Here is a 14,502-nt window from a genome sequence, read left to right on the forward strand (position 1 = left end):
AGGTCGCAAGTCCATTTGGATGAAGAATCAATAACAAATTAATGTCTCTGAATTTTCAGTTTTCTGGAAATTTCATTGGGTTTTAATGGGCTAGAGGCTATTGCTTGGCTCTAAGGATTCAGTAGGTAACACTGGGATACCAGAAAGTAGTATTGTTATAACATTTTTAGTGATATTTTATTACTTAGTGTTTTCTGAAATAACTCCTTAAGGCAACAAAAAATAAGACTTATGGAGACTTAAAAAATATCTTGATTCTAAGCAAATTATGTTTATAATTTAAAAATCTTACCTCAAGCTAACAGCTTTTAATGGTTTCCCTAACATGTTTTAAAAGTAATCTAAGGGTAGGACCCAGTTTATTAAATGCTTTTGTAATTTCTTTTTAAAAAGCATATGTGATGTTAGAGATTAAAAGAAAAACATTAGCTATAATTCTACCAGCTCATTAAAAAGACTTTACATGAAAATGTAAGATTTCCTTCAGTATTTTATTTTTTATTAAAAATAATTTAAGTTTTATTAATTTGTTTTTGAGAGAAAAGGAAAGCGAGAGAGTGAGTGCATGACCAGGGGAGAGGCAGAGACAGAGAGAATCCCAAGCAGGTTCCAATGACAGCTCAGAGCGCCACATGGAGCTCGAACCCATGAACAGTGAGACAGATCATGACCTGAGTAGAAAACAAGAGTCAGACGCTCAAGCGACTGAGCCACCCAGGCGCCTCTCCTTCAATATTTCAGACCCTGGCTTTGGTAGAAAAATTATAAATCCTATGTTCATAGAAAATGCAACTAATAAATATCCCTGAAGTTATATCTTAAAGAGAAAACTGTTTTCTTATTTTGTGAAAAATCGTATTCTGAAGAATTCTTAACTTGCCCTTAAGAATAAAAGCATCTTTTAAGAAAATACCTAGCATCTTTTAAGAAAAATTTAAAGGAGATTGTGCATGATGCACATAGTTTTTAAAATGTCTAAAATGTCAATACCAGAGAATTCTACATCCTGATTTCCATCAATGAAATTAACTACTTTTGTTATAACATGAACAACTCTCAGAGAAAAGTGAGTATCAAGTCTTAGGTGGTCAGAATGAAGTGAAGCAATGCAAAGCTTGAATACTATTTCAATTTTACTTTTCTTTTACCTCGTTTCTCCCAGAGTAGACTAATGTAAATGGCTAGAAGTACCTTCTCTGAGAGGCATCTCACTAGTGACTATGGAAGGCAGAATGAGAAAGACCCTTCACCTGGGCATGTATGCTAGACTGTTTGTGATGGCAGGTGGTGCTGAATACAAGTCACAAAAATGAACGACTGAAATGCGCCATGTGGAAATGAATGGGGTCATAACCACAAGAGGATGGCGGAAGAAATATCATTCAGCATTGTCTACAGACACCCCTCTCCCATCTTTTGTAGACGATTCTAAGTGGATAAGATCTGCCATTTATTTTCCTGGGCAATTTGGAGGTCATTCTAGCTTTATCCCTCTGATGGAAGGAAATGGAGGTTCTCTAAATTGAAGGCTATTCGCCACAAACGCTACGTGTAGATTCGGCAGATATTCCTGTTACTTCAAAGATGGGGTTAGAAGTTCAATTGCTTTATAAAAGATTGTCTCATACAATGGTTACCTGGTTGGACAAAACTTTTTGAGCAATATGAGAGAATGTGTTTGATCCTTTAATTAAGGTAGGAACTGTATACTGTATATATTATCTGGTGTATGAAAGCACTTAATTAAAATGTTAGACCGCTGATCAGTAAAGAGGGGGAGGTGGAAGGGCAAAAGAGTGAGGAACACACACAGAATGTTCCCAGAAGACGGCATGCCTCCCAGAGGAGACTCTACAGATAATAAGAACTAACTCTTCAAATGGCAAATGCAAAGCCTTGTGTTAGACAAAAATAATTATTCCAGTGCTCTTCTAAGATGGATTTAATAAAAATAAACTGCCAAATCTTTCAAATAAACCACTGCAGAGTTTCACGTACTCATTCCATGAGTTCCCTTACAATAAGCTGTCCACTGTATCTACTGACAATACCGATTAAAGGCATTTTTATTACAAAAAGGTTTTCTCTTATTTATTTTTATAATTGATGGTGTCTAAAATTAAATATGTCATAACAGTAAAAACTAAGGCAATAATACTGAAGTCCCCATAGACAAAAATTTGTTATGACACTTCAAAAATTTTTAAATCAAAGCAGTTCCAGTTACTTTTTCCCCAGCATAATGCTTGAAATATGATATCCACAACTAACAAGAGTGACTCAATTACTCTGCTTTCCAACTTTCAATGGTTTACTAACAGGTTGGCTTGCAATAAAAGACCTATGATTAACTTGAGAAACTCAGATATTCAGATTTCATCAAATTTCAAAACCAATAAATAAAACTATTTCAACAAGATCAGATGAGAGAACAGAAATCAAATAAACAGATGACATACATTTCAAGCAATATAGGTACTTCGTTTTCCAAGAAGGCCTAGGGGAACAACAGATAAACTGAAAAAATGTGAAAGATCAATTTTATCTTGCTCAGAGGTGTTCACCAACATTATTTAGATTAGAATCAGTCATTAAATTGCACTTACATGCTATTTTGCTGATGCTAAAATATTTCTTGAATTTAGTTACAAGAAGACTGAACCCAGTGAATTTTAGGATTTATCATTTCGAAGCAATGCCACGTTGCTCTCAGAACCCAAACTCATATATAACAGCATTGGCTTAGGCTGAACATGGTGGCTGGTGCATAGTTATGGCTTAACAACTGTTTAATGGTTAAATGAATGGAGAAATGGATATTTGGATGAACAAATGAAACAAATGTCAAGACAAACTTATTTGGAGACTTTAGAAATTGAGAGAGGAACTGAGAGAAAAAGAGAGAGAAAACAAGCATAAACGGTATATGGACTTACTTATTCCACGCTTGCCTAAGGTTTTTAGAGCTGTACAGGGTAAAGCGTTCTGAAATAAAAAAGAAAGATGATAAACAATCTTTGTTTCCGATGTATAATTTGCAAATATGTTTTTTAAAAAAGCTCAACTTTTATAAAGATAGCGTCTGATTTAGTGATGAGTACACTAGCCACACTACATCTTCATCTTTAGATCAGGCAGTTACAAAGAATAAAACAGGAAAATATTAACATTGTAAATATGAAGCATTGTTTTCTTATGTGTAGGGTGATTTATTTAATAATCTGATTCCTAGTAATTATTTCTGAGAATAACTAAGTTTTAATTGAGTTGAAAAAGAAACACAAATTCCAAACCTCCAAACTGTAAGTAGTTTGAAGAACATTGACACATCAGTGAAGTGAGAGCCGCTGTTTTCACTATGAAGACATCTATAACCAAATACAGTAGTGCTGGTTCTCCTTTCTTACACTACTTGGTATTTATACATGCTCAAAGTCAAACTACTAATGTCCTACAATGTATATTTACATTCACCATTGAATCATCTTTATTATATTTTTAAATTAAGATGTAATATGTTTTACCATGTTAAACAATAAAGTAGCACACACCTCTCCTGCTCCTTATTATTTTTTTAATAATTTTTTTAATGTTTATTTATTTTTGAGAGAGACAGACTGTGAGCAGGGGAGGGGCAGAGAGAGGGAGAGACACAGAATCTGAAGCAGGCTCCAGGCTCCGAGCTGTCAGCACAGAGTCTGACACGAGGCTTGAACTCACAAGCCGTGAGATCATGACCTGAGCCGAAGTCAGATGCTTAACCGACTGAGCCACCCAGGCACCCCTCCTGCTCCTTGTTTTTGACTCCTGAAAATACAGCAATTGTTAATGGCGTGGGTATGTCTCTTTCCACGTATTTCTTTATGTTTATAAACACAAACCCATATATACACACAAATATATGTACCATTTTAATTTTAAAATGGATTGCACAGTAAACATTCTCTGAATTTTTTAAGGTACTTAATAATATAGAGCAAACAGTCCTTTAAATCAAGAAAATAGATGTAATACTTGTTTTAAAACTGTATAATATTACACAGGATAGAAGTACCATAGTTTTTGACCATTCTCCTACTGATGAAAATTTGGTAGCTTCCAGTTCCTTTTCCCTTAAAAACAATGCTTCAAAAAATATCCTTGCACATCTACCTCTGTATACTAATGTTTTCACTTTTATAAGACAGATTTCTCCATATAGAACAGCTTGACAACTGGTATGCACATTTTACATTTTAATAGATGCTGACATACTACTTTTCATATTCCTACCAGCAATGAAAAAATGTGTCTCTATATTATGCATCCCTGGAATGCAAGGATGATTTCATATATGCAAATGAATCAATGTGATATACATTAATAGAATATAAAAAATAAAAATCACATTATCTCAACAGATTCAGGAAAAGCACTTGACAAAATTCAACATCTATTCATGATAAAAACTCTTAACAAACTGGGTATAGAAGGAATATACCGCAATATAGAAATGGCCATATAGGACAAGTCCACAGCTAATAATCATTCTCAATCAGGGAAAGCAGAAAGCTTTTCTTCTAAAATCAGGATAAGACAAGGATACCCACTCTCAGCATTCCTATTCAACGTGCTACTAAAAGTCTGATCATGAGCAATCAGGAAAAAAAAAAAAAGGAAGAAAGAAAGAAAGAAAAAGAGATAAAAGGCATCTGAAGTGGAAAGGAAGTAGTAAGACTGTCTCTGTTTCTAGACGACCTGATTTTATACAGATAACATCTTAAAGACTCCACCAAAAAACCATTAGAATAAACAAATCCAGTAAAGTTGCAGAACACAAAATCAATACATAAAAGTCAGTTGTGTTTCTATATAATAATACTGAATTATCTGAAAAAGAAATAAATAAAACAGTTGCATTTATAACAGCATCAAAAACATGAAATGCCTAGGAATAATTTTAACCAAGGAGGTAAAAGATCTGTACACTGAAAATTACTAAAATACTGATGAAAGAGATTGAAGACATAAATAAATGTAAAGGAATCCTGTGTTTATGGATTGGAAGAAATAATATCATAAAAGGTTCATATTACCCAACATCACCTAAGGTCTAATACTATACTATTAGAATACTATTTTACTATTTTTTAATAAAAACAAAAACATAAACAAAATAGTCCTAAAATGTGTATGGAACCACAAAAGACCCCAAATAGTCAAAGTAATCTTGAGAACAAAGAACAAAGCTAGAGTAATTACACTTTATGATTTAAAAATATCTTACAAAGTTACAGTAATCAAAACAGTACAGTAGTAGCATAAAGACAGACACATAGACTAACAGAACAAAAATGAAAGTCCAGAATTAAACCTGTGCTCTATGGTCAACTTATATTTGACAAGGGAGCCAAAATACTCAATGGAGGAAAGATAATCTCTTCAATAAATGGTACGGGGAAAACTGGATATTCACATGCAAAAGAATGAAACTGGACCCCTATTTAAACCATGCATAAAAATTAACTCAAAAAGCATTAAAGACTTACATTTAAGACCTGAAAGTAGAGATGAAAACATAGGGAAAAAGCTCCTAGGCACTTTATGGATACGACACCCAAAGCACAAGCAACAAAAGCAAAAATAAACAAGTGAGACCACAACAAAGTAAAAACCTTCTGCACAGCAAAAGAAACCATCAACAAAATGAAAAGGTAACCTACAGAATGGGAGAAAATATTTGCAAACCACATATCTGATAAGAGGTTAACATGCAAATTATATAAAGAACTCATATAACTCAACAGCAAAAAACAAAAACAAAAACAAACAAATAATCTAATTAAGAGGTGGGCAAAGGACCTGAAAAGACATTTTTCCAAGGAAGATATTCAACTGGCCAACAAGTACATGAAAAAGTGCTCAACATTACTAATCTTCAGGGAAATGTGAATCAAAACCACAATGAGATATCACATCACACAAGCTAGCATGGCAATTATCAAAACACCAGAATAACAAGTGCTGGTGAGAATGTGGAGAATGGGGAATGTTTATATACTGTTGGTGGGAATGTAAACTGGTGCAGCCACTTTACAGTATGAAGGTTCCTCAAAAAATTAAAAATAGAACTACCATATGATCCAGCAATTCCACCTCTGGGTATGTATCTGAAGGAAATGAAATGATTAGAAGAGAGATTTCTGCACTCTTATGTTTACTGCAACATTATTCACAACAGCCAAGATATGGTAACAACCTAAGTGCCCACTGATGAATGAATGGATGAAAAAAAATGTGTACATACACATTCACACACAATGGATATTATTCAGCCATAAAAATAAAGGAAATTCTGATATTTGTGACAACATGAATGGACCTTGAGGGCATTATGCTAAGTGAAATAAATCAAAGAAAGACAAATACTGTATGATCTCACTTATATGTGGAATCTAAAAAAACCCCTGAACTCATAAAAGAGAACAGACTGGCGGTTGACAGTGGCAAGGGGTGTGAGGTAGAGAAACAGATGAAAAGCAGTCAAAGGGTATAAATTTCCAGTCATAAAATGGATAAATTCTGGGGACTTAATGGAAAGCATAGTGATTTTAGTTAACAATATTGCATTGTATATTTAAAACTTGCCAAGAGAGTAGATCTTAAAAGTTCTCACCACAGTGGGGAGACTGGGTGACTCAGTTGGTTAAGTGCGACTCTTGACTTTGGCTCAGGTCATGATCTCATGATTCATGAGATCCAGCCCTGCGTTAGACTCTGCAGGATTTGGTCTTGGGACTCTCTCTCTCTCCCTCTTTCTCTGCCCCTCTCTCAAGTGCATGCTCTTTCTCTCTCTCTCTCTCTCTCTCTCAAAAATAAACATTAAAAATAAAGTTCTCACCACAGACACACAAAGATCGTAATTATGTGAAGTGATGGATGTGTGAATTAAACTTACTGTGGTATCATTTTGTAATATATATATATATATATATATATGTGTGTATATGAATATATATAAAATCACACCTTAAACTTGCACAATGCTATATGTCAATTATATCTCAATGAAACTGGGGAAAAAAGTGTTCTGCAAAGTAAAACAAGGAGATATAATGTAGACTGACCAGTATGAGAGGGACACTTTAGATCAGGTGATGAGGGAAGGGGAGTTTCAAACAAAATAGTCAACAAAATAAAGTTCCCATTGGAAATCTGGTTGGAGTTTCATTAAAATATATATTTATCTGAAAAGAATGACATAAAATCTTTGTATATATTAATATGGTATGTCTTTTCATTTAGACAGGATTTGTGTGTATGTCCTCCAATAAAATTAAATGGTTTCTTTTTCATATTGATCCTGTTTCTTTTTAAAAATTGAATACCTAAAGGCTTAATTTTGCTTAATATTGGTTGGTATCTTTTTTCAGTGTTGTCTGCTTTTAATTACAAGATTTTAAAGGAGATAATCTAAATGGTTGATATTGCTTTGGGACGGTATGTTTCCTGTGTAAGAACAACCATTTGATAAGAAGAACAAAAATAAATTTAAGAACATACTCAGCTTACTATTTTTTTTAATGTTTATTTATTTATTTATTGAGAGAGAGAGAGAGAGAGAGAGAGAGAGAGAGAGGGAAAGAGAGAACAAGGACATGTCGGAGAGGGGCAAGAGAAATTCCAAGCAGGCTCTGCACTTTCAGCACAGAGCCCAATGCAGGGCTCGAACTCACAAACTGTAAGATCATGACTTGAACCAAAACCAAGAGTCGGATGTTTAACCGACAGCCACCCAGGCGCCCCTCAGCCTCCTATTTTTAAACACAGAGTTTATCGAAATGGAATGACTGGAAGCAATGATTCATTAGTTCAACTACTATTTATTGAGCAACTACTGTGTCCTTGGTGTACTTCTTGGGGCTGAGGATATAGAAGGGAACCACACAGAAAACCTACATGCAAGCAGGTAGTTCACATTCCAGCCAGGACGTGCAAGGCTGGAGTGGGTCTGCGGGACAGGTGGCTGGAGCAGACAGTGTAGGAGAGGCAAGTGGAGGCTGAGACAGAGAAGGTGCCCAAGGGCAGAAGGCTGGCTCACATAGAGCCATTGTGGCCTGAGGGACACTATCTAGACATTTTTTAAGGACCATTCTGGCTCCTCTTTGGAAAATATACTATCAAAGCGAGGGTGGAAGCAGGAAGACCAAAAAAAGTTTATTACAACTGTATGGGAGAGAGTTGATGTGCTTTGGGCTATAGTAACAGAGTGCCTGCAGTGAGAAGGGGTCAGTCTGCAACTCAGTAAAAGGCAGAGCAATAAGATTTATTGATGAATTGGGTATAGGGTATAGGTATGATAGAAAAGTAGGAGTTAAGATGACTATAGAGCATTTACTGATCTTCAATTTCCAGGTTTCAAAGATTTAGAATTTCATATTCAACTCAAATAATACCCTGAGAATACATTAATCTTTCCAGGCTGATTCAGAAAGTACTTACAGTTTTCATGGAGTTTCAGAGTCATCATTCAAGCAGGGATAAATGTTAAAATATTTAATAACCTGCAAGGCATGGGCACTGACCAATCAGTGCAGAAACCAGTCATTATGCTATAGTGGTGTGCATTCGCTGAAGATCAGGCCTTGTTACAAATATCTATTGTTCTAAAGCTCTAGGTGAAAGTGCTCACCAACAATTATATATTTATATGTCTCAAAAGATCATCTAATGTCTGAGTTTATTCTCCACTAGACTGTATTATAAAGTCACAACATAATTCAGCCAGTTGGTGTAGAGCAGAAATTTAAAGGCATATTCTAGGTTTGAGGATTAACTGACAAAGAAAGGAGAAATGGGGAGAACAGTTCTTTTTATAAAGTCTTTAAAAAATTATTATTATCTAAAGTCTGGTATTAAAAAAGCAAGATATATTTTAAAAATTAATTACATCAAATGTTCTTGTAAAACAAATTTGATCTCCTTAACTTTGTACTCCCCACAAAGTAATTTAAATAATTTGCTATGATTTCAGGAGGAACAAGAATTCCATTACAGATAAAATACAATCTTGCATTTACAAGTAAATTATTAGTCTTAGCAATTAATGACTGCACATAAATATTAGTTCTAAGAATTGCCTCTATTTAGAGTTTGACAGGATATGCTAATAGAAAATTTTTTCAGAAGTACAATATGTCAGATTTAGCAATGCATAAAAGAGCCAAAATTGAAATATGCCATATGAAGGAAGAAAAAATAAGGAAGAATGACGTGTTCCTATGTCTACCTTCCATCACTGTTCACATAGACTCAATTCTTTTAGCAAATGTTACCTGGGCACCTGCCTGGATACCAGGAGCTGCACTGGACACAGAAATGAGTAAGTCCTGGTTTTAGATCAGTGGCACAGAAACGCAAATAAAGAATTACAAACACAGGGTGAACAGTGCTGCAATGTGGATATGGACATAGTCCCTTGGGAGCCCAGAGGCAGAGCCACGGTTTCTTTTCCAAATGAAGGCAGGATAAACTCAAATATCTGAAGCTAGCCCCACTAAAACACAGAAGCTGCTCTCTTGTATCCAATACCTCTCAGATCTTAACTGCCAAAGTACACAATTTCAAATGGAGGGCTCGCTCACATTTTTTTTTGCCATGAACATGCATTACATTTATCATTATATGAAAAAATTAGATTTTAATGTTCCATTAGAACAAACACAACATAATTAGTCATGCAAGTTTTAAAAACAAAAAGGTGCTGAAATCAGTGCTCCAAATCACTAACAGGTATGTTTAATAAAATATTCGACTGCCTCTGAATAATTTTATCAGATGATTCACAGTTATTTGCATATGAGTGTTTTACACTGTTCTGCTTTAAGTTTACTCTGTCAGTTACCACTTTAATGTCAGCTTTCTCTTTCCAATTATGCTTAAACTAGAAGTTTAGAATGTTGTGATTTAAAGCATTGGCTAACTCTGAGCATAACTGAGGAGTGCAATTAATTTAAACCTGCAGGCTGATTTTCACCTTCTCGTCTTATTGCAGGGACACTGCGGAGGATGATCACACACAGTGGGAGACCAGGGAGGAGAGCTGGGGCACAGAAGAAATCACATGCTATGCGATATGATGGGGGTGAGAAGACAGAAAACTGGGAAGGTTTTCCCTCAAACTGCCGCAATTTGTTGAAATTCCACAGGAAAACAACTGGAGAACAATGACACGCATTCTAGTTACCCAGCTCTTAAGAGCCAAATCTGCAATAGCTTGAGGCATTATGAAAGCATATTTTAACGCACAGGAAGAGAAAACCTAAATTGGAATTTACTCATTTGCTATAGGTATGTACTGTAGACATCGGGAAAATAATTTCAATTAATTTTTCCCCTCATTTTTCTCACCAGTTTTATGTTTGTTTGTTTTGTATCTTAAGGGATACTGCTGTGTTTTTAACTTCAATGACAAGAAAGCATATGAGTAAATAGTTAAATCAACCAACCAGTTAAAAACCTCAAGTATGTTCAAAGGACTTGAGAGGTGAAATCAGGGTTTGCAAACCAACACTTTTCTTTCTTTTTTGGGGGAGGGGCAGCAATAAGAAGAGATCTTAAAAAGTCTAAAACTTTAGTTTATCTTTTGCAAACAGATTTAATATCATCCAATGTAAATAACACCATAGAATAAGTCTTTTATAAGTTAATATAAAAATGAGTATGTCCAAAATGCCACAGGAAATGTTGGATGTACTAGATAATTAACTCCTCTAAATGCAAACATTCACAATTTAAATCTTTTAGGATTATTTTATATTTCAACAGATACATTTACTCTTTCTTACTGAGCTTGTAAGAAAGTAGTAATAATTTCATCGAAGAACTGTGGCCATCCTACTACCTGGCAGAGGTGGTGAACCTGAGGCCTTTCTTAGGATTATTTCAGTGAGGCAAAAAGGCTCTGGTTCTTTAGAAGGTGAACAATGAACACAGTTATGAATCACTCTGGTGACATTTCATTTTTAATTTTTTTTTACGTTCATTTATTTTTGAGAGAGAGAGTGTGAGCAGAGAAGGGGCAAAGAGAGAGGGAGACACAGAATCCGAAGCAGGCTCCAGGCTCTGAGCTGTCAGCACAGATCCTGTCACGGGGCTCAAACTCACAAACCTTGAGATCATGATTTGAGCCAAAGTCGGACGCTTAACGACTGAGCCACCCAGGCGCCCCCACTCTGGTGACATTTCAATCACTCTTATTACTTGTTGATGTAACATATAATATTCTTAAATCTTTTAGGATAGGAGGCATGAGTATTCTTTCTTTCTCTCATTTATTCTACAAATATTTATCATGGCCTACTGTCTGCCAGGGCCTGTTCTAGCACTGTGGACATACAGTAATGCATAAAACGTGTCATCATAAGTAGCCCACAGTAAAACATGGGACTGATACTAATGGATCATCAATAAAAGAAAACTGTATTTACAAGTATGTGCAAGAATTTTCATGCACTTTACTTTCTTTTATTAGGAAAACTGAGCCAGTGCTGAACATTTCAGTTGATAGTCCGATCAGGACATAGAAAAGCCGGGTTTAAACTATCTATCTACAGCTCTTAGAACAGAAGTAAAGCAACACTCCTGCACAGAAGATGAGAGTTTACCCCAGACAGAGAGGGCTAAACTTGTTGCAAAATAAGAGGATTTTAAATATTTCAACTCCAAAAAAGCAGAGTGACCCAAATGGGCAGTTTAGAAATAATGTGTATGTTTGCACAACTGCAATTCAGTTTTAACACACGTGATATCCCCAAAGTACATAATGACTGAGATTTGATACAGCTCCAGTGTTATCAACCAGAGGTTTTGACATGACATATTAATGCTGAACAGAACTCCACTGTCGCTGTCACCCAGAGGGCTATCTCAAAATGCTGAGCAGTCACGCAGTCACCCTCAGGAGACTGAAGCACTCTGACCCACCCTGGCTGCAGCAGATCAGCTTTTAATTCCTAACAGGATGAGTGTTAAAATAAGTAATCTCTGAGCAACTTTCGGAAACAAACGTTCTACTATATTCATTAAATATTTTTACTTCTCATGTCTTGGCTTTTTTTTTTTTTTTTAACGTTTATTTATTTTTGAGACAGAGAGAGACAGAGCATGAACGGGGGAGGGGCAGAGAGAGAGAGGGAAACACAGAATCTGAAGCAGGCTCCAGGCTCCGAGCCATCAGCCCAGAGCCCGACGCGGGGCTCGAATTCACGGACCGCGAGATCGTGACCTGAGTTGAAGTCGGACGCTTAACCGACTGAGCCACCCAGGCGCCCCTGTCTTGGCTTTTCTAACACACACACAAATGTGGCTTTGTGAGTGTGTATTCCCTGATGGTCTTCAAACTATCCAACCTAAAAGTCATGGAATACTTCCCTTTCCATACACTGTTTTTCTCTAGAGAAGTAAAGTTTAACCATAAAAGTTTAATCATATGAAAGTCTACAGTGTACTATTCATAAATAAGAACGTATCTCTACAGCTTCCAGAAAAGAAAGGAAAAGAAAGGTTTTGCATCTTACTCTCCATGGGTCCCCACTCACACCTCCATCTAAACTCTCCTAAGGGAGAAAGAGAGGGCACTCAGCACCTCCCCCAGGCAGTGTGAGCAATCAGGTAGTCTAACTGCTTCATTGTATGTATGAGTAAACTGAGGATGGAAAAGTTGAGTGGCCTGAGGCCATGATGCAGGCTAGAGGCAGAAGAGGAACCAGGACTCTGCTCCCAGTCTACTTACTGTTCGTTACTGAAGAGTAACGAAGGCTTGGGATACCCAAGCCTCCTATTTGATATTTAGCAAACATTTTTTGTATATTAAGTAGTTTGCAAATAGGAATTCACTTTAGTCTTCATGCCAACACTATGGGGGAGGGGCTATGGTCACCTCCATTTTACACATAGAGAAACTGAGGTAGCAAGACACCGGGCACCATGTCCATATTACACAGCTCACAAATAGTAGAGCTGGGATTTTTTTAAGTTTACTTAGAGAGAGAGAGAGAGAGAGAGAGAGAGAGAGAGAGAGAGACAGCATGTGTGGGGAGGGGCAGAGAGAGAGGGAGAGAGAGAATCCCAAGCAGACTCCACACCATCAGCACGAAGCCCAATGTGGGGCTCGAACCCACAAAATCATGACATCATGACCTGAGCTGAAGAGTCAGACACTTAACCGACTGGGCCACCCAGGCACCCCTGGAGCTGGGATTTGAACCCAGACAGTCTCGATGTGGAGTCCATGCTCTTAGCCACTATACCGTAACACCTTTCTGTGTCTCTGTTGGAAGAGACTTGACATTTGACCTCAACAATGCACAAAGCCAGCAGCAGCACAAAGAGATCAAAGCTTCTGTAACCAGCAATACAAAACATGCACACTTCCAAGTATATGACATTCTGGAAAAGGCAAAACTACAGAGACTGTAAAAAGATCAGTGGTTGCCAGGGTTAGGGGAGAGGAAGGGAAGAGTGGGCCATGCACAGAGGACTCTTCAGGGTGAAATTATTCTATATGATACTGTAACAGTGAATACATGCCATTATACATTTGTCCAAACCCGATGAATGTAAAATGTTCACCAAGAGTGAACTTTAACATAAATGATGGACTCTGGGTTATAATGATGTGTCAGGGTAGGTTCATTGATTATAACACATTTACTACTCTCATGGGGGGCTTGTGGATAACAGGGAAGCTGGGAAGCTGTGACTTTGTGCAGACAGGGTATATATGGAAAATCTCTCTACTTTCTGCTCAGTTTTGCTGTGAACCTAAAAGTGCTATAAAAAAGTCTTAAAAAAACATGCACACAAACAATACTCTCCCCACTCCCATTGCATTTTCCATATGCTGTCAGTGCATTAGCTTTTTGCCTAGAAGAGCATATCTGTCTTGTGTTCATACAAAATGCCAGACAATGTCTTCCAGGTTCTAGTACCTTGGACATAATACTTAAAAACAACAACAACAACAACAACAACAACAACCACCTTTTGGTGTCTCAGTTTCTCTCTATCACAGGTGGGAGTAGTGACACTGTGAGTGTTCAATAAGGAAATGCATCTCAAGAGCTGATAAGAGTGTCTGAAGCACAATAAACATTCAATACTTGCTAGCTATTACCACTACTATCACAACTATTATTGATATGTTTGAAAAACTGACCATCTTGCATCATGAAGTTATCCCTACCCAAGGCAGACATACTGCATATTGAAAGCAGTATTACTCTAGGGAGGGTAAATACTCAAGTTTTCCTGAAGTACCCCTTTTGAGGTGACAGTTAAAGAAATGAATAAAAACCATAGACACTTCAATACTTTTCTAAATCCTTACATGTAATTCTGTGATTTTTAATGCACTAGTGGAGAGCAAGGATTAGTATTCTGAGAGAATAGCGATTGTCCTTTTTAACAATCGAGAGATTATTAGTTGGATTTATAAAGCTGGCTCTAGAGGTGAAAGCGTCT

The 14,502-nt window shown here is 36.5% G+C and overlaps 1 protein-coding gene across 7 annotated transcripts in view; it reads right to left on the reverse strand.

Moving 5' to 3' along the window:
* Nucleotides 1-14,502, reverse strand: part of CDK14 (cyclin dependent kinase 14) — a 599,181-nt gene that overhangs the window by 129,500 nt on the left and 455,179 nt on the right. For all 7 annotated transcript variants that reach the window (XR_008296846.1, XM_027071858.2, XM_027071854.2 and 4 more), the window contains one exon: nucleotides 2,937-2,985. Coding sequence is in view for 6 of the 7 variants with exons in the window: in XM_027071858.2 (XP_026927659.1) it covers nucleotides 2,937-2,985 (49 nt within the window). In the remaining variant the exon portion in view is untranslated. The remainder of the gene's footprint in view (nucleotides 1-2,936; nucleotides 2,986-14,502) is intronic.

This window comes from Acinonyx jubatus, chromosome A2 (genome assembly GCF_027475565.1).
Source record: "Acinonyx jubatus isolate Ajub_Pintada_27869175 chromosome A2, VMU_Ajub_asm_v1.0, whole genome shotgun sequence".
Lineage (NCBI taxonomy): Eukaryota > Metazoa > Chordata > Mammalia > Carnivora > Felidae > Acinonyx > Acinonyx jubatus.